The sequence below is a fragment of the Alligator mississippiensis genome, chromosome 6 (genome assembly GCF_030867095.1).
Source record: "Alligator mississippiensis isolate rAllMis1 chromosome 6, rAllMis1, whole genome shotgun sequence".
In the NCBI taxonomy this organism is placed as follows: Eukaryota; Metazoa; Chordata; order Crocodylia; family Alligatoridae; genus Alligator; species Alligator mississippiensis.
The window spans coordinates 93,645,486-93,670,179 of record NC_081829.1 but is presented as its reverse complement, the minus strand read 5'-3'; the positions used below and the strand labels follow the sequence as shown (position 1 = coordinate 93,670,179).

The following is a 24,694-nucleotide window of genomic DNA, read 5'->3' as shown; positions in this document are numbered from 1 at the left end:
GGTAAAAGCAAAGTCCTAATCTACAGTAAGTAGATAAAAGCAAAGTCCTTACCCTACACCTTTTTGGTCTGTAGCACTCCGAAGGAGAAAAAAGAGCACATTTTCAGGACACTCTTGGGGCTAAGGGCAATGATAACAGGAAAGATAGGAAAGATCATCTTTGCACATTCAGAGAGGTGAATGGAAGTTATCCAGCTGAAATCTGTAGGTAGGCCAACAGTTGTGTACAGCAACTGAATTCAGTTTTCCATACTTTTCTAATGTGATTTGCCTACCTGAGTGTACTTCCTCATTGTTAATGATGTTATCTGGTAAAGGTTTGGAAGCTGAATGTCAGCCTTTGATAACCCTCTCTTTCCCCTTATGAGTGAAAAAGAAAATACTTGAACTGCAACACCCAAGCCCTGTAGCTTGTTCTAAAGATCCAGCACAGACTGCTATTAAATTATTTCAATCTACAGGCACATCCTGGGTGCAAAGGAGAAAAACGTTGTATGCACTTTGCTTCATAAATCCAATGCTTCTCTAGCCAGCAGGTTTTAAACTGGAGTAGGTCTCTGTAACCATTCCCAAAATAAAAAAAAAACTTGCATCAGATGCGTTGATGTGATCAATAAAAAAATGTGTTTAATTGGCTTAATGGATTTTTTAAACATTTAATTCTTCATAATTCACCCCCCAAAAGTTATTCAGTTTCTCAAACTCTAAACATAAACATTTGGTTTTTCAAATTTTTCTCGGTAAAATTTTGTATGAACAGCAATAAGATACTATTTTTCAAAACCCAATAGTCTTAATTAAAATTCCATTCCCTTCTATTTAACACATTTTTCCATTATTATTCTTGTAGGAAACCTAGAACATTTTGACTATTTTTTTTTCTGAAAAGCGTTTGTAAAAATTATTTCAATAAAAAAAACAAAACAGTCCTCAAATGCTTGTCATTTTTTAACGATGATTTCTCCTCTTCCCTGACCTATGAAAATTATTGTTTATTGGCTAAGCTTTCATGAACCAATGAATATAGTGTACTTAATTGTACCTCAAGGAAGTACTGAAACATACTGTGTCACCAGGATCTCAGATGCGGTTAAAGACAGAGGCTGTTTATTAACTGGCAGGGTAAGTCCTTATTTTATTGCTGAGAACAAATTAAATTCACAGTATGACTCAAGTGCCTTGGTTACACATATAGGAAAAGCCGTTTATCGGTGGACAGCTCAAGTAGCTAACCTGAGCACTGGATGACTTGGCTCTTAGACCATAGAGAGGAAGGACACTTTGTCCATAGACAACAGCATGCAAGTAAATGCTTCTGTGAGTCACAGTTAAGCATGGAAGAGGTTGCTCTCAAAAAGGGCAGATAACATGATGACCTAAAAAACTGGGCCATAAGGGAAGAATATAAGAAATATCAGAAATCAAGTAATCTGATATTCTAATATATATTGACATTTGCTTCCTTTCTGAACAATGACAGAAGTTTTATATATGAAAAAAAACCCTTTTTGTAAACAAAACACTCCAAAATTTTTGATTATTCAAAAGTGTCATTTCACTTGATGGCAGTGTTTCAGTGCCCCCAATCCTGACATTTCACTGTCTGCTCAAATACTTCATTTCATCTGGGTCCCATATTAGTGTCTGCATACAGCTCAGTCCTTGCAGTTCCTCCTCGGGGACTCTAGTTCTAGGGGTCCCTTATGACACCACTGGCTCCTTTTCCAAGGCACATCATGGTGGCAAAGCAACTGCGTGTGAACATATTATGGGAAGCAGGTCAGCCAGACATTTAAGCTCAATGGGAAAAAGAAGAGCATGAAAAACTTGGACCTGTATCTCCCACAAGGCACTAGGGAATTTCAGGAGGAAACAAATGTTAACACTGACCCAAACTATTCCATTCATTCACTCCATTTTTTTTAACATGGATAAACTTCCATTTCTATTGGGAAAACATTTTGTTTGAAATTTCCCAATCATCCCTATTAATTCCCTGTTCATTGCAAAATTCAGATTTAACCTTTGTCTCTGGGAGAAATCTGTAGACAAGCCCTTACCCAAAGAACCTGGTCTACATTAGAAATCTATTGTATATGGAAAAGTACCAGCTGCCAAAGAGCTACTTAAAAAGAATATCTCTGTATAAATTGCTTTTTCTTATGAACCAGTGAAGTAAACTAGACATATAAATTGTCACCAGTGTGTTGTCCACTGCTTTGAGATCATTTCCCCACAGTAGTTGATAGTTACTACAATGAATTTCATTTCAGGCTGGAAAAAAAAAATCAATGTTGTATTCTAAGCTATCTTATTTGCTACTTGTCTGTAGACCTGTGACTGTATTTGGTTGAATCAACAATAAAACATAAGAATAAAAAGAGTTCAGCCACATTAAATAGAAGTCAACATCCCATTTGTGGTCGTACGAATAACCCAAGATATCTGATGTCAACATTTGGCTGTGCCAGAAATACTGTGTGTCACTGGGCAAGTCACTTCACTTGTGTTACATAGTTTCTCACAATCAAAAACAGGTGTGTTGTTATTTCCTCTCTCTCATCTGTGTCTTGTCTGTTTAGTTCTTTGGGACAGGGATTATCTTTTCTTCGTACATTTTTATTGACCTTAGCCTGAGTGATCTATGTCAGAGTCCCCATGTTACTATGATACAAACTGCATTGAATGTGATGATAATTTAAGTCACTGCCATTGCTTTCCTGTATTACATAGACAGATGCAATATTGTTTATAAAGTTTTCTGTGCCCTTCCCAATAGATAGTGAGAGGTAAAGCCAGGAAACCATAACAGCCAATGTCCTGCTTCTATAAAATATTTTCATTGTATGCTCAAGAGGTCCCAGGTAGAGCGCCACAACCCCCACTACAGAGGAAGGCAAAACCCCCCACAGTCCATACCAATCTGACCATGGAGTAAAAATCTTTCCTGACCCCAAATATGGCAATGGGTCTGACCCTGAGTAGAAGGACAAGACCCTCTAGCCAGGAAGCTCTGGCTTTGCCCCAAGCAGGAGAAGCAACACACTGCAGTTGAAATCCCCAGCCTTAGCTGTAGCAAATACTCAATGCCTCTAGGGAGGCTTAAAAATACCTGGATACATATAGCAGAAAAAAGGAGAGGTGGAAGGGGAACAACCAGCAAAGCCTAGAAGCATGGGAAATACCCATGTTAGAAAATAGGCATAGCTACACCTAGATCATCCCTGAGCAGTGGCTGTCCAGCCTCTTCTTAAACACCTCCAGTGATGGAGAATCCACAACTTCCCTAGGCGTCTGTTCCACTGCCTCACTATTCTCACAGTGAAGTTTTTCCAGATAGCCGATCTAAACTTACTTTGCTGTAACTTTAAGCCATTGATTAGTGTCCTCCTCTCTGCAGCAGGAGAGAAAAAGTGCTTTCCCTCTTCTTTACTGCAGTATTTGAGCACTTTTCCCTCTTCTTTACAGCGGCTATCATGTCCCCTCTTAAACGCCTTTTCTGCAGGCTGAACATGCCTAGCTCCTTCAGCCTCTCCTCATATGACTTGCCTTCCAAGCCCTTGATCATCTTTGCCTTACTGCTGAATAAATAAGAATAGTAATAATAATAAAGCAAAACACATTCCAGGAAGTAGCATATTGAGGCTTCTGGAGAGTTTCTTACTGTGATGGTAAAAATTAATATGCAGTAAGGACTAATTACCAGTTGTAGCCTGTGGCAGGGACAGGGTCTCGGCCCCTGCCATACCCCTGCGGAAACAGCCCACCAGGGACCTCACCTTTCTGGGTCTGGGCATGCAGCACAGCTCAAGCAGCTGGGGAAGTACAGCTGCCAGCAATCCTGGGAGGATGGGAACCCATGTTCTGGGGAACCAGCCCCGAATGGCCCGCAGCAGGTGGTAGACAGTTTTAAAGAGAGGATGCTGAGGGAAGTTTGGCGTTCCTAGGAAGAAAACCTGACCAGAGGCATCAGGAAAGAGGAGGAACCTGGAGGAGCAGCCCAGCATGCCAGACCCTCAGGAGCTGTGGAGAGTGAGACAAGACATGAAGAGAGAGATCAAGCCTTTTGCCTGAGAAACGTAAGTAACCAGGGAAAGGAGGAAGGACAGAGACCCAGTCCCCATCGAAGCTCAGGCTGGTCAACCAGGGGAAGAATCCCCATGGGAAGTGGTTGGATCAACCCACCAAGGAAGGAGGAAAAGGGAGTGAATGAAAGTGGACTGGTTGCCGTGGCAAACCGGAAGAGAGGCTACCCTGAGGCTGTTAGTGTAAAGAATAGAGCCTAGGTGTCTTACCAGTAAGCGAAGAGCCAAGCAGGGACATGTTGCCAATGGCAGAATAGACACAGAAGGGAGGAGATGAGACCTGAGAGAGGTACCGGTTAATTTTGAGTTAGAAAACAATATAATGAGAAAGGACCCAGCTTGGTGCCCTACCTTTGATTTAAATCCCTCCACACTAAGGAGGAGTAATAGCAAGGAGAGGGGAGGGAAAGAACCCTTAGCCCATCAATTTGATTTAAGTTAAAGAAAAGGGGAAGGGAACCTACAAGCCCCAAAGAGGATAACTGAAGAGGACTGAGGCGCAGGCCTCAGGACTTACAAGGGAAGAACTCCAAGGGACCTCAGAGAGACAATGCTTCTTTGATTTGAGGAGACTCTTCAGAGCAAAGGAGCTGAGGAGGAATCAAGAGAAGCTACCATGAGCTGAAGGTCAGAGAGAGAGAGAGAGAGGCCTGGACTGTCTCTGTTCACCACCCATGGAGAACAGTGAACATTCATCTGAGAGGAAAGGGGCAGAGTATAGGGGAGGTTGGAGCCCTGCAAAGGATCTGTGATAAGATCAGACGGACGTGCAAGCCAGGACATCCACGCTCCCAGACAAATTCCATCAAGACGTGGCAAGCGAGCGTAGAGCAATACCTAGCAGTCTGAATAACTTGGCGCGGTTCCAAGATAAGAGAATATGACTTGCTCGTATAGCCATACTGAGTTTCCTTGTGAGACAATGTATAGAGTGGAACCTGAGGTCAGTGGGTTCTCTGGGTAGAAACAGACTTAGCCAATGGAAGTGGTGATAGACAAAATACACATTCATTCAGCTTTGGGCAGGGAAGAACAACAGGCAACATGTTCCCCTTGCTCAGAGATTCCCTGACCCCTCACTGCCCCACAGAAGCATGGGTTAGTGTGGGTTCCAGCACAGGACCCAAGGAATCCCTGGCACCCCATGCCTTTACACTGGGACCTACGTCAACCCATGCCTCCACAGGAAACATGAGTCTGTGCATGTCCTAGCAAGAACAGTGCAGGATTCGGCCAATTCCCAGTCTCCCATGCCTCTATGCTGGCATCCATGCCAACCCCAAACTGACCCACGATGCACGTAGAGGCAGCAGTCAGCACAGGCCCTGGCATGGAGATGTAGGGCTCTGGGAATTCCTCTGGTACTGTGCTGCTCCTCACCTCCTTGATGTGAGGCACATGTGCCTTCTCATGTGCAGGTACCAGTGTAGAGGCATGGGGCAATGTGAGTCTCAGTATACAGGCATGAGGTGCCAGGGGTTTCCCAGGTCCTGTGCCTCCATGCTGGGACCTGCGTAGACCTGGGGCAGGTTTCCATCAGCATGGAAACCCAACTTTCCCTGCTTACAGAGAGGCACCCTAAGATTTAAAAGGGCACATCTCTGTAAATGGGGAAAGGCAGGCAGGTGCTTCCAGCAGTTGAGGGGTCCAATTTTGCTTAGGAATTCCCGGGGTGCACAGGATTGGGCCCCTCAAGCCCCCAGAGCACCTGCCCAGGGTGGCTGGAGGGTGTGGGCAGCTCCAGGCTGCTCCCGCCAAAGAGCAAATAGAAGTCCACCTCAATAAAGCACAACCATTTTACACTGTCTTTTGTTGTGGCCATTGATGTGGTGTGACAAAGAGTAGGGACATCTATTCATAGATTCTTAGATTCATAGATTGTAGAGTTGGAAGGGACCACAATGGATCATCATGTCCGACCCCCTGCCCCTGGCAGGAAAGAGGACTGAAGTCAGATGACCCCAGCCAGCTGACTATCTAGCCTCCTCTTGAAGACCTTCAAGCTAGATGATAGCACCAACTCTCTTGGAAGCCCATTCCAGATCCTGGCCACCCTTACCGTGAAAAATTTCTTCCTAATATCTAACCTAAATCCACTCTCAACTAGCTTACACCCGTTATTCCTAGTCACTCCCTGAGGCGCCTTAGTAAACAGTGCTTTCCCTATTCCCCGTTGATCTCCCCTAATAAATTTATAGGCAGCCACAAGATCTCGCCTCAGCTGTCTCTTGTGAAGGCTGAAGAGATTCAGCTCTCTCAACCACCCCCCGTAGGGTCTATCACAAAGGCCACCAATCATGCGAGTGGCCCTCCTCTGGACCCTCTCGAGATTTCCCGTGTCCCTCTTGAAGTGCGGCGCCCAAAACTGGACACAGTACTCCAACTGCGGCCTGACCAGTGCCTTTGTTCTATTAGTCATGCACCTGCTAATGCACGACAAGGTGTGATTGGCCTTGTTGACGGCCTCGTTACACTGCTGGCTCATGTTTATCTTGGAGTCAATTATGACTCCAAGATCCCTCTCTGCCTCCGAGTTGCTGAGAAGGACACTCCCTAACCTATAGGTGTGCTGGGGATTCCTCCTTCCTAGGTGGAGTACCTTACATTTATCTTTATTAAATGGCATCCTATTTCTCTCTGCCCATTGATCCAACCTGTCCAGCTCAGCCTGAATCTGCTCCCTGCCCTCCGGTGTACTAACTTTGCCCCATAACTTGGTGTCATCAGCAAACTTGGAGAGGGTGCTCTCCACACCCTCATCCAAATCGTTGATGAAGATATTGAATAATATTGGTCCAAGGACCGAACCCTGCAGGACCCCACTGCCCACCTCTCTCCAGGCAGAGAAGGAACCATCCACCACCGCTCTCTGGGTGCGGTCCCTAAGCCAGTTGGCCACCCACCTGACCGTGTAGGCGTCCACTTTGCAGTCTGCTAGCTTCCCAATGAGGATAGGGTGTGAAACTGTGTCAAAGTCCAGGAAGATGACATCAGCCTCGGCTCCTGCATCCAGGCAGTGCGTGACCTGGTCATAGAAGGCTACAAGGTAGCCTTTGCTCACCATAAAAATGTTTGTGGCAGCACATCAAGTGACATCTGTTGCTACCCTCTCTCTACATGTGAAAGATAGGTTTAGGAGAATATTTAATCCTTCTAGGATTATTTAGGAATATTTAATCCTTCTAGGATTTAATGCTTCTAGGTTGACTCATCCTCATTTTGCTCCCCAAATTTTCTCTTGCTGACATGATTGTAGAAGAATAAGCCAAAACAGTGTGAGTGTATGTGATTTTGTATCTTCATATGGCAAAACTCTGATAAATTAAGACAGTTCCTTCAACATAGAAACTTGAAGTAGAAAACTTACTTCTGGCAACAGATGATATGTACTTGAGGTGTTCCTGATGGAGACTTGGCTCTTTTGTATTGTACCTAACCTTAGCGGTGATGGTGATATTGACTCGGAGTTCATTTTCTACAGACATCCACAGTTCATCCATTTTATCCCATGTAGAGGTATCTGATGAAGTTCCAAATAAACCAACATATTTCCAGCCAAAATATTCCAGACTTTTATGGAGGACGTCCCCTATCCTTTGTAGAGGGGAAACCACTTTGACATAGGTGTCATACAAAAATGTATTATCCAGCCTTGCAGTCTGGCCAAACGCAAACATGGGAATGTTCCACTGAGAAGCCAATAAGCCAGTAACCTAGGGGATGACAAAGGGGACTTTTTAAAACATTGTGTTATTTTTAATGCTAGTCTTTAAAATATAACGGTTAAACTAATATACAGCACTACGTTGTTTGGAATAATAAAGATTGTGGAACATTCCCTAGGATCCACATTTTCTTTCACACACACCAGTTCTACCCAGATGTTACTCTACAGATTTTGATTGCGTTTTCCTAATTGACACCATTTTAAGAAAGACTCAATCAGGCAATGCCATGCTTTATAATATTTTCCATAAACAGATGAAGAGCCTTAATAGGGCTGTGTGAAGGTTTGGTCCCTGATTCAATTCAGCAGAGATTCAGCCTGATTCGGTGGCTGAATCTCTGAATCCAAATTGAATCAGAGGACCCTTTAATCTCTCTGAATCGAATCGGAACCCTCTGAATTGATTTGGAGAGATTTGGAAAGACTCAGAGATTTGGATATAGAGACAGCTTTAAATGTTTTTTCTACATACCTCTAGGTAGCAGGTGGCTCATGAATGCTGTGATGCTGGGGTGTATGGAGTGTCCCACAGGAGCATGGGGGGGCTCCCCAGCAGACCCAGAAGTGGACCAGAAGCACTTCCGTTTCACTTCTGGGTCCGCCGGTAAACATGCTGGGGGGCCCACCCATGCTCCCCAAGCTTGGTGACTGGTGCCTCCTGGGTATGGGGGGGCACCTGGGGTCCCCCTTTGGCCGATCACTGAGCCAGTGAGGTGCGGGGGGGGCCACCCAGTGCACTCCCAGGCACACCCGGAAGTGAACCGGAAGTATTTCCGGTTCGTTGCTGAGTACGTGGAGGGCCCCCCGCATTCCTGTGGGATGCTCCATGTGCCCCAGCAGTGCAATGATCACGAGCTACGCAGGTACGTCGAGGTAAGTAGAAAAAACTTTAAAAGCAGTGTCTATGTCCAAATAGCTGATTCTCCAAATCTGCATTGAATCTTCAGATTTGGATTTGGCCAAATCAAATCAGAGACAGTGGTCCAAATCAACGAATCGAATCACTGTCCCTGATTCAGGCTGAATCCAAACCCAAATCAAATAGGGCCCACTTCGTGCACCCCTACTTCTTAACTCCTGTTAATCCCCAAATTTGTGATTTAATATTTCACGGGCCTGATTTAATTTCTGGTATATTTGGGGGTTTTAAACATTTAAAATTTTTCCTGCTGTTCAGATCATGCCACGCAGTGAGGAGTCAAAACAGGAATTTTAACAAGGATTCTGAGCATGTGTGATTTTGATAACCTGATGTCTTCAGCTGTTAGAATCAGGAGGCTTGGCTTAGCCCACTATAAAGATAGGAAGAACTTTCTAAATTCAGATTTTGATCCTGGCTTGGATTTCAGACATCTCCAGGTTCAGAAGCTATTTGAATTAAATTCTAATCTCATTTCACAGTCAAACCAATAGGCTAAACCCAATTTAGCAACCAATACAAGAGCCGTACTAAGTCAATTCCATACACCCTGTGTTAGCTGCATAAATCACGTGCCGTGCTTGGATGGTTTATGTAGGAAACCAGCGCAGGATCAGTTCAGGACATTTACAAATGAGTGAAAAGTCAAAAATAAAATTCCCTTTTCTTGACAATATATAATACTGCACATTGAAGATTCCCAATTCTCACAATCATCCCTATAGGATTTTCTATTGTTCACATCACCTCTGCCATTGGCAACTCCTTCTGTAATACTGGGGGACAACACCTTTTCTAGGGAACATTTTAGGTCGGGGCGCCAACATGTGGCCTACGGGTGAGATCCAGCCCACAGACTCTGCTCTGACCCTGGCTGGGATGCGGGACCTTTCCACAGCAGCCTGGGTGAGAACTGCAGCAATGGAGCCGCAGCAGCATCTGAGAACAAGCCTGGACCCACAGCTTGTTCCCAAGGTGTCAATCAAGCACTCACAATACCAGGCTTCTTCGCACAGCATTGGCCCCATGCCATTCACCCAGCTCATGGACCAAATGCATACCGCTCAACCAGCCCGTGAGGCTGGAAGAGTTGGAAGCTTTTGTTTTAGGTGGCTCTAGCTGCCAGCACGAGTTTTCCTACAGGTTTTGCTGCTCTCATCTCTGCCTCTGGAAGTGTAACAGGGAGAACTATCCATGAATGAAACCTCCTTGTAAACAGCAGGACTGACTCCTCAAGCAGCATTCCTTAGCTCCTCATTGTTGAGCAACTGGCATGGGCACATGCATCCAACGATTGGGCAAGTGAAATCCCTCACACCTCCACAACCCCCCTGGCCATGTAGAGACTCACTGCAGTTGCATCTGGATAAGAAGCCCAGAGTGAAATTCAGCTATGCAGGGGAGGACCACAACTATGCCACCTAAGATCCAAGGTAGAAACTGCGAATTAATTCTCTGATAATGGGTCATTTTAACGGAGTGAATTAAAACAAACAAACAAAAAAACTTCCTGTAACTCTATGCAGTCAGAGGCATAACAGGGCAGTAGGAGCTTAGCTGCAACCTACTTTATCCTCCCAGAGCTAAGGAAAATTAGGTTGCAAACTTAACGCCACATGCACACTATATTCAGGGCAGTGAGCGACCCACAGCAAAGAACGGGTTGGTGTCTTGTTAGGGCTGTGTTTTCTTGCTTTAAACTGTGTGTGGGCAGGTAAAATAGCTGAGGAGAACATGTAACTCGTTCTGATGAGAGGGTGTAGTTTTCAGCATATAAAGTGTGGGAGTAAGCAGACACGGAGTGGCAAAACTAACAGCAAAACTAACAGCAGGGTTGAGGGGGACTAGAGACGCTGCTCCAGAGTCTACTGAAAGTGGTGAGTGACTGCAGACAAGCGATGTGTGGGGCGCTGTGTCTTATGAGAGGTGTATTCTTGGTTGAAAAATCTGTGTTGGGGGCCGTAGAGGGAAAGGAATACCAGGTAATGTGAACATACAGAAACCAACCTGTTTGAATGAGTTGGCTTTCCAGGTGATAAAGGGACAGGAAATGAGTTTACACTGGCATTTCCTTCAGAAGAGCAGTGGAGACGCTGTAAGGCTTGAGAAAAGCAACTCATGTCTCAGCCTTCGACAAAAGGAAGAAGGGAGATCCTGGCAATGACACCACTACTAAGTTAAATGAATCAGCCTAGAGAACTAAAGAAACAAAAATGATGAGGAGAGGAGGGGGAAAATACCCAAACAAACCAGAATATCTAGAGGCAAATAGAGCCATGAATTATACACGTTGGGAAAATGAATCTAGGCTGGCAGACTTCATTGTTTGCCTTTAAACAAACAATGCAAATCTAATAGATAAGGGAAACACAAGAGGTGAAATAAAGCTGGACGTTAGCAAGCAGTGATGAAGAGTATCGCGGGAACCAAATCAGAAAAATAAAAAAATAAAATAAATAAAGACAGATGAAGAATGACAAAAAGCACCATCTCGTGGTTCAGGCACTGATGAGGACTTAGGAGACTTGGGTTTTATTCCCAGCTTTGTTGTGGGCTCTGAAAGAAATCTTTGCTGTGATTTTAGTTCCTCCGTCACCATTTTTATGTCTATTTAAACTTTAAACTCTTTGGAGACTGGCACTGACTGTCATGGCACTTAGTGCAGTAGGGTCCCTGATCTGAGTTAGGGCTCTACAGACGACTGTAGGCAGGAAGGAATGATGATCAGCTAAAAGTGACTGCAAGTAGCAGTGATTTGGTATAAGGAAGTCCCATCCCTATTTGCAGTCCATGCCTGGGATGAAAATGCCCATGAGCCTGTAATCTTATTACCTAGGAAAGTAGCTGAAAAGATGCTGCCTTAGCCTGAATCCTCAGACCTGCCAGGAGCCTGTCCCTGAGGTACACTGCCACAAAGGGGTGAGGATGACAAGTACAGTGTGCAAAGTGAACATGGTCAGGGTGCGTGGTGTCCAGCTGCATGGAATCGTGTACGAATGAGGTTTAGCCTGCTTTAGTCTATGCAAGCGATTCTCAACCAGGGTGCCATGGCCGAGTGAGTCCAAACCCTGGGCTGCCCTCAGATGCTTCTGATGCCATGCAATATTAGCATGGTCAGGTGTGCAAACACCTCCACGATTCACAAGATAAAACCAAAAGGAATCAACAACGTCAAAAACTTTCTGACCTGTTGTGGTCTTTCCAAGTTCTTTGCAACCGAAGACTTGCTCTTTTATTCTTCTACAGTCAAAAACGGAGGAAAAGCTAAGAGCTGGCATTTTCTGAGGGCAGCCTTGAGTCTAACAAGGGGTGTCTTGAATCTAAAAAGGTTAAAAACCAGTGGTCCTTGCAGACCAGCCATGAACAGATCACAAATCCATTGGATTTTTTTCTGGTTACTAAAAAATGAACTGGTGGATGTTTTTCATCAATGTATTTCAGCCTATGGGCTGGCGGTATTTCTTGGCCATTCAGAACTGGAACCTCCAGCTCTTTGCAAGGTCGTGCTGATCAGAGCACACTGATCAGGCCACCAGTATGAGGTTTCAAGCATGGGTACTAGTGATAAACACAGATTTCATGTTCTAAGAATAGTCTGTACCGTTTTCCAGGGGTTTGCTCTTCCTTAAACATTCCCAAGCAACCCATTTCCTAAACATGAGCATGCATGGCCAGCCAGTAGGACGGCTGCATACACGCAGGCAGAAACAATCTATTTAAAAGTTCAGAGGAATTTGTATATTGTGTGCAGTGTACACCGCACGCCGCATGCCTGAGAAATGTGGGGATAGGAAGATACAGGTGATAAGAGAGAGAGAGAAGCTTTTTTTCCCCTAATAGTGGATTTCATTGGTAAGAAAATGTCTTTCCTGCCCAGACCAGGGGGGCTGGACCCGATGATCTTGCAAAGTCCCTTCCAGCCCGAAGCTTACTTGAATCTGTGAATCTGTGTGAATGATGAAGCAGTGCCAAGCATCCTGTTCCTGCTAGGGAACTTGATTGTTCAGTCACTACTCCAAGCCCCGTACTCGCCCCCGCTTCCTTCCCTACACACCCTAGCTTTACAACGCTACTTCCATCTCCTTCCTCCTCCTTCCTCCTGTTGGCTGTTCTCTGTGCACTCGTGCTCATCCCTCACTGCAAAAGGGCAGCTACAGCTTTCCTTTGCTTTATGCTGTACTTGCGTTCCTGGAAAACGGAGCGTCACTTGAATTCACGTAAAGGGACCCACTTTACAATGGAACAAATAGGGCTACGTTCCAAGACCTCGACTGTCCTGACCCCCAGACCCATTTCTACCACTTTTACAGGACAATGTTGGTACTCCCCAACAGCAGACAGTGCACACAAGCACAGGGCACTATCATTAACGGGGATGGCAACAACAGAAACACGTGTCGCAGACAACGAGAGAGGAGCATAGATGCACACGGGAGGCTATATTTTGGTGTGTGTCACTCCCAGAATGCACCGCACAAAGCAGCTGCTTAAGTTCTGCCATTCATATTCTTGCTAAGCTTAAACAAGTCACTTGAGTGCCCTTTGACTCGGTTTTTACATCTGTAAAATGGGGGTAATGCTACTGGTGTGAGATAGGCGCCATTTTTCAACTGGTTTTTTTAATGCAAATTTAGAGAGATAAGCTTCTTTTTTTGTTTCCTTTTCAAAGGTAACATTTTAGTTTTATTGTTTCTTTTGATGGGTACACTCCACTTCAAAGGTCACATATGGAGCAAAACTACTTAGGATGTTAAAAATGGACTGATATCTCTAATAAAACCTCCCGAGTCCATCAGAACTAACAGCTATGTCCTCTGATCAATGCCTCCTTCAGAAAAGCCTGGAAAAGCAAATCAGCCTTGAACAGTGTGCTGCAGCAAATCAAAAGTAAAGGGTAAAAGTTGCAAAGTTGAGGAGATTTCAGTGCACAGTAGCCACTTCCCAAAGAAAAAGGGAAGCTGTTACTTCAAGCCCGAGCACTGAAATCGCACATGGGTTCTATGAAGAGCCAGAACCCCAGACATTTCGAAAATGGTAAGGCAAGTTTTTGAATTATACCCCTTTATAATATAATCCAGAGAAGCAGAACCAGGAAAGAGAAAGTCATACTCTACCTCAGCTGCTTCCGAGCAAACGGGTCCAAACAGGGCTGACACGTTCTCCTTCTGGACCTGGTCAATGAAAGCATTAAGGGACTTCTTGGCATCACAGCCACAATCAGCGTAGACAAAATCCAAGGTGAAGTTACCTAAGTAAGATGGGTCTGAATTAACGGTACTGATGGCAATCTGAATAGCTGAACTCAGCTTTTGAGCACTCAAGGCATGCGAGGCATTGCAAGGGGCCTGAAATGCCACAGTTATCTTATAGGTTTTGTCCAGCCCACTAACTATAGCATGGGCAAAAACTGCAGCCATAAGTGTTACCACCGCAGAACTGCAGAGAGGGGCAAAATTCAGCCTGTGCCTGAGTACATAATAAGGAGCTAGCCTGAGATCCATGCTGCCCCTTCACCTGTACTACTATTCGCACTTCAGTGATTTCGCTCTTCCTTTCATTGCTCTTTATATTATTACCAGCTTCTTTGCTGGTGGCGTAATTTTAATTAAACCAAGTTAATTAAGTGAACCTCATTCTCCAGAGCATTTCCCAGTTTAACCCTTTTGTTAGCATCCTTACTTTTGATTTTAGTGCTACAAGACAGGTCTGTTCAAATATTACGCAGCTTTTTTGTCTCCTGTATATCTTACCAGGCTCTGACAGACCTGGGAAACAAATGTGCATGTCTAATAGAGCATAATCCTATCTGTAAGTAGGAAAGGAGGAAGTTAGTAATTCTAAAAGCAAGGAGTGTGCGTGCCTCGCTGCTCACTGTTACTGTCTTCCTCCTTCCCCTTCCTTTGTTACGGATAGATGTTACCTTCTTTGGGACAGAGACCTTGTATAGTCCATGAGTTTTAATATATCTAGCACATCTTTGGGCACTCTAGAAGTAATAAACACAGTTTAGAAATGAAATGAATTGGTTGGGGAGTGGGGGAGCAGGGGGAATAGGAAAACAGTTCTCTCACATTTTTACCCTCTTCTCCAACTCCCATTGGGGTTTGGGGGAACAAAATTTCAACATGCTCAGAATATTTCCAGCAGCCCTAAGGAATGAATGTGCATGATGCTGAGAGTGTAGGTTGTAGCCGTGTTGCTCTAAGGACATAGGCAGACAAGGTTCTTTGGGTGAATTTGAAATCTTTTATTAGAGCAACTTAAATAGTTGGGGAAAAAAATTTCTTAGCAAGCTTTCAGGTTTGAAAACCCTTCATCAGGCTGAGGAAACCTCTGCAGTTGGTGTGTGCTCTTCCTGGATGGTCTAATAAAAGAGCTCAGATTCCCCCGAAGACCCTTGTCTGCCTGTGATGCTGCGAGGCGTTTTATCTACAGCACAAAAGTTGGACGTGCTGACACAGGTGAGACACCTTTGCAATTGGAGCAACCATCATACTAGCAAGGGAACAGCTTGATGGGGACACTCATTCTATGCCCAATGGAGGATTGGCATCTAGTTGATTGCTGTGGAGGCTGGTGTTCAGTCTCCAAAAAAGCTCAAGCGGTTGGGGAGTTCAGGCCTCTCTAACTGCTCCACCAGTGAACAGGTGTGCTTGTATCTGGGGGCAGAAGGATTTTCCAAGTGAACCCATAGGCGTTACTCTCTCCCCTCTCACCTGATGTTAGAGGGCACTGTGCCATTATTAGGAAAAGATACAAAACTATTATCTCACCACCAAGCTTTCTACTCAGACCAATCTCTGGTGTTTGGCTGTGAAACTTTTAAGTGAGCTCACAAGTGCTCAAAGGTCACTAAATATCTGGACTGAACGAATTGCTTTCTTGCTTCCATACAAGCAGAGTGCTGAGAGAGTTGGCTGATGCGATTGCAGAGCCGCTGGCCATTATCTTTGAAAACTCATGGCGGTTGGGAGAGGTCCCAGATGACTGGAAAAGGGCAAATATAGTGCCCATCTTTAAGACATGGAAAAAGGAGGATCCAGGGAACTACAGACCAGTCAGCCTTACATCAGTCCCTGGAAAAACCATGGAGCAGGTCCTCAAGGAATCCATTTCTAAGCACTTGGAGGAGAAGAAGGTGATTGGGAACAGTTAGCATGGATTTACCAAGGGCAAGTCAGGCATGACCAACCTGATTGCCTTCTATGATGAGGTAACTGGCTCTGTGGATGCAGGGAACACAACGGACATGATCTACCTTGACTTTAGCAAGGTTTTTGATACAGTTTCCCACATCCTTGCAGGCCAGCTAAGGAAGTAGGGGTTGGATGAATGGACTGTAAGGTGGACAGAAAGCTGGCTCAATGGTTCGATGTCTAGTTGGCAGTTGCTATCAAGTAGAGTGCCCCAGGGGTCAGTCCTGGGGCCTGTTTTGTTCAATATCTAAATTAATGATCTAGAACATGAGATGGGCTGCACCCTCAACAAGTTTGCCATGACACCAAGCTGGGGGTGTAGTAGATATGCTAGGATAGGGGAGAGCTAGGATTCAAAGAGACCTAGGCAAATTGGAGGACTGGACCGAAAGAAATCTCATGAGGTTCAACGAGGACAAGTGCAAAGTCCTGCACTGAGGACAGAATGATCCCATGCACCGGTACAGGCTGGGCACCGATCAGCTAAGCAGCAGCTCAGCAGAAAAGGCCCTGGGGGTTACAGTGGACAGTAAGCTGAATACGAGTCAACAGTGTGCCCTTGTTACCAAGAAGGCTAGCAGCATCCTGGGCTGCGTTGGTAGGAGTGTTGCCAGCAGATTGAGGGAAGTGATTATTTCCCTCTATTCTGCACTGGTGAATTTTCACATCTGGAGAACTGTGTTGTTTTGCTTCAGCAGTGAATAGAAAGGATAGGCAAACTATAGAAAGGATATGGACAAATTGGAGAGAGTCCATCAGAAGGTAACAAAAATGGTTAGGAGGCTGGGGCACATGACTTCTGAGAAAAACAGGGGAAACTGGTCTTATTTACTCTGCAGAAGAGAAGACTGAGGGGGGATTGACTAGCAGCCTTCAACTCCCTGAAGGGGGTCACAAAGAGGATGGAGCTGGGCTGTTCTCAGTGGTGGCAGATGACAGAACAAGGAGCAATGGGCTGAAGTTGCAGCAAGGGAAGTTTAGGTTGGATATTAGGAAAAACTTTCTCACTAGGAAGGCGGTGAAGCACTGGAATGGGTTACCTAGAGAGGTTGGGAAATGTCCATCCTTGGAGGTTTTTAAGGCCCAGATTGACAAAGCCCTGGCTGGGATGATCTAGCTGGGCACGGTGTTGCTTTGAGCAGGGAGTTGAACTAGATGTGACCTCCTGAGGTCCCTTCCACCCCTAACTTTCTATGATTCTATAATTCTGATGTGTATTGTATCTTCTGCACTCTTGGGGAGGTTAGATCAAGTTAAAAATGACTACTCAATCTAAGATAAATTAGGATAGCAGGAGGCAGTGGGGGAGGGGGGGGGGTCCATAGACGGGATCAGAGGCTAACAGAGTCTGGAGGCTGGGGTGGTCATCAGGTTTGAAGGAGAAAGTGGAGTCTGTGGGAGGGATTGCGGGGGGATCAGTATGGCAAGCAGGGTTAATGCGGGGCTTGGAGGGATAGGGGGGTTGATGGGGCCTGGGAGGATCAGGGGGGTTCCCAAGGTCTCTCCCCAGGGGTTATTTTTTAGTCCACAACCACCCCCCACCCCACACACACTTCTAGATGAACAGCCCCCAAATTGAACCTACCCTCCTGCTCCACTCCCTACCCCGACTAACTTCCATCAGCTCCCATCACTGGGAGCACGTTGCAGGATGGGCTCAGGGTGGGGGCTGGCTGGTCCGTGGAGGGATGGGGTTGTCCATCTGGGTGCACACTGAGCAGTCCTGCGCTTTGAGGTCACTGTGGCTTGAAATGCTGCTGATTCTGGCGGGGCCCAGCCCAATGAACTATGTAGCAAATCACGAGACTTCGGTAGCACATATATTAAAATTGGACTAATATCATGCATAGTTTGGACTGCATATAAGTAGTACAGCCAAAGCACTGTTCAAAAGTGTGTTTATGTAGTATCTGTGCTAAAACTTGCTGCAGTTTCCAAAAAGGTAACATGCATCAATTCTGGATGAACAAAATGCATGGGTATTATATGCAAATTGCTACAGCCGTGTTTAATTTCAAGGTTATTGTTTTCAAATTTGCTCCTCATTTCCATGTGCTCAGGGAAAGCAGGGCCTGACAGTAAGGAAGAAGGGGCTGCCAGGGGGAAAAGTTGGGAGAAAGCAGAAAGCTAAGGGCTAACTGACTCCTCAGATATATTTTCTCTGCTGTAGCACTGGGAGGGGGACAAATTTAAACTATACTTCCAATAATTAGATTCTATACCTGGAAAATTATAATGCATTTATACATTTTCCATATACAGAATCTAATTACTGGGGGCGGGGTGGGGGGTGTTGTCTTATAATCAGGGTCATCTTCTATTTGAGTAAATATGGTAAGTTAGATCTAACCTATCCCTAACCTGTACGTACCCTAAATTAGCCTAACCTGGGGGTATATTTAACCTAGATCAGGTTGGCCATTTTCAGACTGATCTAGTCTTCCTGAACTTTTGTACAGTTTTCACTTAGATCCTTAGTTAGGTCAAACTAGGCATAAGATCCGCACCTGGGACAACTAAGTTAGATCATGTGGCTGTTTTTAACATGATCTAATCTCCTCAAATGTCTGTACCTAGCCTTAAATTCTGCTTATTTCTCCTTATTCAGGTTTATTTTACAATTTCTGCACAGCACTGCATCAGTCATTAGACCTTAGTCACAGACCTGGGACTTGATTTTTATTTTGCTACACTGGAGTTGCATTATACCCTGTTTTAATGCACAAGTGACCTTTGTCAGGAAACAGAATACCCTTGGGTAATGCAGGGAATCAGATATACTCACACATAATGAAATTGTCTTTGGCTTTTATACAGCAACTTATATTTACATAGAGATATCTGTTCTGGAACTGACCTTAAGACTTTTGAGGAAATAGTCAGGACAGGTTTTAGTGCCTCATTAATCCCTTTAAGTTTTGTTTTTTTTTTAACTATGTCTACAGCCTCTATTACTGTGATCATTGGCCCTAGTGTTGCACAACTCCATGAGTTATGTGTATTAGCAAAGATGAGCTTTACCCCAAACAATCAGTAAAATATAAAAAGACAATTTCCAGTTAAAACTACAAGATACAATACCCTAAGGATACCCCCAGGTTTCTCAGCAAATGTGATACGTTTTCTTATATTTTCTTATTTTCTTTCTATTCAAAGCAACCTGATTTCCTCCCCCCCAAAAATCCCTGCTCATCAGAACAAAATCATTTTCCTGGAAATGCAGGGCTTCACCACTTATGCATATGCTTAACTTCAAGCACATTGGTAATCCCTTTGATTTCCCTGAAACCACTCATGCAGTTAAAGTTCAGTACGCACATAAGCACTGGTAGTCTCATGGCAATTCTTTTTAGCTATTCTTCGCAACTCCAACCTCCACTAACTCATAAAACGTATTAATAATAATAGAGGCAAACTCATTCCATCAGCAAAGTGTAATAAAATCAATTAACTTACCCCTAAATTGTGTGGTGGTCCAACACCTCTACTTCACCTGGTAGTAAGCAGGTCATTGGAAAATCAAGCTGATGAGTTCCAGTGGAATTGGAGACCTTGGAGATACTGTAAGCTCTTTGAGAGTGATCTTTTCTGGCAACAGCTGCATGCATGCAGATGATCATATTGCACATAAATTCAGCAATAACATGCATGTTCACTCTATTAATCAGGCAGAGAAAAATTGCTTATAACTTCAGGCCATAAGACAGGTCAAGATCAGTAAGAGCTAAAATCTGCAAGGTCTGTGGAAAACACCAGTGTGTATCAGACCATGTGAAATCCGGTCAAGAATAGCCTGGGATGGCCAGAATCGGTACAACCTGGATAGCTGATAGAAAAGCATGTAGCACTGTACAACCAGAACATAACTCAAAAGATAGGTAGGAATGATGTACTTAAATATGTTCATTAATCAGACAAATGGAAGGTGCACAACACCAAACATGACTGACCATGTGTGGGCAGTAATGCGGACCTGACATATGCACTTCTCATTATAAAAAGAGTAGAACAGAAATGCACTTTCGATTGAAATGTGCATTGAAAGATCCCTACTGTCAGCCAGTTTGATCACCTGGTTGATAGCATGAATAAAGGCTGCATTAAGTTTATACTCTCTAAATAATTGCGGCATGCTTATTTAAACAGTGTTGTAGTAGGAGGTAGCAGGTCATGAGAAGCAACAGGAATAACAAGTTCTATGGGAACCATGTCATTTCAAACAGTTTCGAAAGTCAGCTCCTAATAAGCATGCAATATAGGGTACGGGTCATCAGCGTTAGGGAGCACCAGTCCCATAAACTGGAAATCAGGCTTTTTCTTTTTGCAATATTTTCTTGGGCTGCAGCATGTGCTTAGCATTGTTAAATACAGATATTTTGATCCAACAAAAGTGTTCCTTTATGAGAAGTCTGGTTATTTCACCTCTAGCAAACTGTACTTAGCTGCTCTCTTCCTTTGTTATTACTTCATGAGAACAAAGCCTGAATAATTCATGAGTATTAATTCAATAACTTTATGAAACCCACCTGCCTACATATTCAGCTTCTAAATCCACATTTAGGCACTATAAGAAGAGCAACTTCGGTGGGATTTGTTGCTTCCTAGTACCTTTGAAAACAGGGGAATTTTTATTTCTGGTGCTATAGTGTTTATAGTAAAACCTAATATTAAGTTAAGAAATCAAGTTCTCATTGCATGATCCTGTGACAGTAATCTCATAAGCTTTTGAAAGCAATCCTCACTGTTTCAGCCCAGACATCATTTACTAAGGGTATAGGATCTGCTCCAAAGCTTTTTTTAAATCAGCAGCTGTGAATAAAGTTATTGAAGTAAATCCCAGCAAGTACTAAGCCCTTGCACCTTTTGTTAGGTCAAATCCTGAACTTCTTAAATTCACTCAGGCAAAACGCCAGTGGATTTACTGTCAAGAGCTTGGCTCAAGGACAGAATAAAGATAATGTTTGTGGCACCTTTAAGTGCTCTGGAGCTTTCAGACTCTGCCAAATTCAGTAGAAGGAGATAATTTAAGTGAATATAAAGTTTGGCAGTATTGACAAAACTTCCTTCTCATCGTTTTTTGATGCTGTACCTTCACGGGTACCAGTGGCATTATTCCCAGTTTGCAGCTGTTTAAAAGAGAAGGGAGATCTATTCTTAAATATTAAGTGGCCTAAACAAAATTCCCAGATCTGAACAACCCAGGTCTTTGGATCCAGATTTGGATCTAAAATTCAAAGCTAGATTTGTTTTACTTAGGCTAAGCTAATGTAGGGATGTCGACATCTCTATTATAATGAGCTTGCTGCAAGATACTTGGACAGAAGTGACTATCACAAAATTTACAGTGATATGAAAACATTTTGAAACACTCCAGATGGTCTTTAAACCTTCCTCGTCTAAATATTGCACACATGGATATTGCTCCCTTTGAACACTGGCCTTTTATCATCAGCAGATGGTCTCAAAGTCTACACGTGGAAGAGACTTGCTTCTACTTTAATATTCAGTGTGTGTGGTCAATGACCAAGATCCCTTTCACACCTGGTTACACCTATCCCTCCTGGGCATGCCAGGGGTTTTCACCTCACTGTGGAAGCTTTCAGCACATAACACCTTCCCTGATGATGGTGGATGAGTAAGTTTAAGAGGAATCAAGGCAACACAGTCAAGCCACATGTTAGCACTCAACAAAAAAAAAAGAAAAGAAAAGAAATCAAAGATTGTGTACCTTCAAAGCCTAAGCACAGACTTCCCATGTTGGCATAACGTATCCTCATTTGCAACTTGGTGCAATCTTCCCCAACTGCTGCAGATTGGACCTGAACCCATTGCTCCCGGCAGCAGCTTGGCCTGCCTGCTTTCAGATGTCACCAGTCTAATTTCAGCTCTTCTGCTGTTCCTAATGGGATACAAAGCAATGGATAGAAGAATTTCATTTTCACTGAGTCTGGCAAGCATGTTCTTGATGGCCACTTGGCTGTCTCTCGGCTAGTGTTATACTCGCTGGCTTTGTGATACGGATGAGTTCTGTTTGATGAAGATTAAGCAAAGACTATCACAATCCCTTTCTCTTCTTATCAGTGATTCAAGACCAGAAAAAATATATTTTTACTCGGCAGAAAATCTAGTCTTTTGGAGACAAATGCTGATATCATTTATGTCACTCAAAGTCCAGAGTAATGTTTTCTATTTTCTGATTAAAGTCAAAGGAGTTATTTTTCAGATACACTGGTAGAATTAAGACCAGAATTTTACTGATGAGGAGTATATCAGAGACATTTCAGCTCCTGCCTGATGATTCACTACTACTGCCAGTTCCCAGCCATGCAGTCTTCATTTAACTCTAGTGACACCTTAAGAAGCTTTTGCATCTTGTTCGTTTGAAGCCACGTAGCCTGGTTTATTGATCCTCTAAGTAGAAGACCTCAAGAGGCCGCCTTACGAGGACAATGGAAAGATTCTCAACATTAGCATGGGGACACAAAGGGTCAATTCAACAGGAGAAGCTCCAATTTTATACGACAGCATTGCTAGTCATCAACCAGATCGTATCAACGCAGCTAAGAAGGTGGACTTGTGCACACAAGGCACCTGTAAACATTCAAATGTGTAAAGTCTAATTGACGTGGGCAATTTAATTACACGTGTTTCTTTTTTATGAGATGGATTTGTTGTAGTGGTGGTATGACAATTATGAAATACTGGTATTATATCATGATTAAAGGCAGCGTTATCACTTAAGTCAACACAGAGTTTTTTAATCATTTAATAGCCACTTGTATTTGCAGAGATTTCATAAGACTACTAAAGAAAAAGCTAAAGCAATGTACCTTCTTATACATTACTTGATCAAGCTTCAGCCATATATGCTCTAATTATAATGTTAGAGGTCCATAGAGTTTTTCTAAATTGAGCTCAGCTTCACAAGGTGGCTTTGGATCAGCATGTGATGGCACTCCATTTTTACGAATTCTTTCATAACTCATATTCATAGTAAATACATATCCAATGTATTCAATACCAGAGTTGGAAAAAAAACCATGGAAGATGCATTTATTTTGATCCTGACATGCAGTTTCTTCGACAATGCTCTCATTTCTTTGGGCACGTGTTAAAAGAAGATGGCAAAAAGCCCTATTAATACTGAAGAAGAAACATTTTTTTAAAATATCATGATCTCCACAGATTCCTCTCAAAAAACACAAAGATATATTTATTGAAAGGTTTACTGATGACATATCATCTCTAATTGATCAATCATTTGATTCAGGTTTATTGCTGCTTCTCTTTTACTTCATAACTTTCTGTTTTGAAAGTATAAGCAACGTGCATTCAGATAAAATGAGTATTAAGTGGCTTTTACCTTTCTAATCGTAGGACAGAAGCTAGACGCTTGCAAATTTAAAGTTCAGCTCACAAAATGCAGTCCCAAGGGCTAGGTGCAGTCATTCAAAAAGCTCAAGGAGGAATCAATTTAAATTACGCGGTTTTCTGTAAGCAGTATAGTTTCAATCGGAAGTGAACACAACACACGTTCGCCCTTTGGTGCAGGAGAGCAAATCTAAGACTGGGTTCTGCCATTTTTAAATCAATCTGTGTGCACCCAACTTCTGTCCTGTTACGGGCATAGTTTAGTTTCTGGGCTGCTTAATTGCTGGGCCAATTATTAAAACTAGCCTGGAGAACTTGAGGTTCTAGCCCCAGGCAGCTGGCATAACTGGACTGCCTGGTAATCACGACCCAAATGCCAGGGCTCCCAGGCTTTCCAGGTTCTCAAGCCTCAATTAGGTCACTAATTTCAAGACTGCTTACACCGCAGAATCCAGGTAAGGTGGCATGAAATCATGCAGGTTTCTCTCTATGGGCATATCCGCATACATTTGCTACAGCACAAATAGCAGCACAGATTTGTATCGCTGCTTTTTGCCACTGTACACACCCCTGCATGTGTGCACAGCAAAATGCCCCACTTCAGGGAAACTTGATACCCTGCTCTCCCCAGCTCCTGGGGTATTGGAGGAGCTGGGGGACACCTAAAGCAGTGGAGATGCATTGCCTGGCAGCCAAAGTGCCTTCTTGGAGGACCTAGCCTCCAGTTGCTCCAGCCCATGCTTGTATTTTTTCAGAAGGTTTGGGGTTCTTTTTATACTGGGAGTTCTCAGCGTCGATTTTTGACACCATGCTGCAAATTTGCAGCACAGCAAACAGTTGCATGTGTGCCACGTGTGGCTTGCAGTGCCCCAAACAGTTTTCGGTTGCCGCAAACCGCACACGCGTGTGTCTGGACGCATCCTGCGGTTTCTCAGGAGTTTGTTGAAATAGGTGCTCTTTCAAAACATTTTGGGTTGGAGGCATCAGCACGTTCCAAGGCTCGTTTCATAAACAGATTTCCAGCCAGCTCACCTCCAAAGCACTTGAGTCAGTTTTGAAAATAGGGATTAGACATATTAAAAGAGTTTAGCCTATCTTCTGTCACATATTGCACGCATAAGAGTTGCGTGCTTGTTCGGAGGACACAACCACCAGCTAAGGCACACTCTGATACAATGAGGTATATGTTATAGTGCACACAAAAGACTCTGCATTGTAGAATAAAAGCACAAGCATCTTCCGTTGTTTGCAGGCAGGTTTTTTTCATCCTGTTTGCAAACTGGGAACTGAAAAAAAATCTGTTAATAATTCAGCTAAACAGTTAAATAGGTAAGGACATAACCTATATGATTAAGAGATGAGAAATGTACAGTTCCAAATTACTTAGGCCATCATG

The 24,694-nt window shown here is 43.7% G+C and overlaps 1 protein-coding gene across 1 annotated transcript in view; it reads right to left on the bottom strand.

The window, feature by feature from the left end:
• LOC102572749 (guanylate cyclase 2G) overlaps window positions 1-14,148 on the bottom strand; it is a 48,380-nt gene extending 34,232 nt beyond the window's left edge. The window contains exons 1-2 of the mRNA XM_059730348.1: window positions 13,846-14,148; window positions 7,453-7,798 (exon numbers count right to left, since the gene is read on the bottom strand). Coding sequence (XP_059586331.1) covers window positions 7,453-7,798; window positions 13,846-14,148 — 649 coding nt within the window. The remainder of the gene's footprint in view (window positions 1-7,452; window positions 7,799-13,845) is intronic.
• Window positions 14,149-24,694: the final 10,546 nt, after the last annotated feature.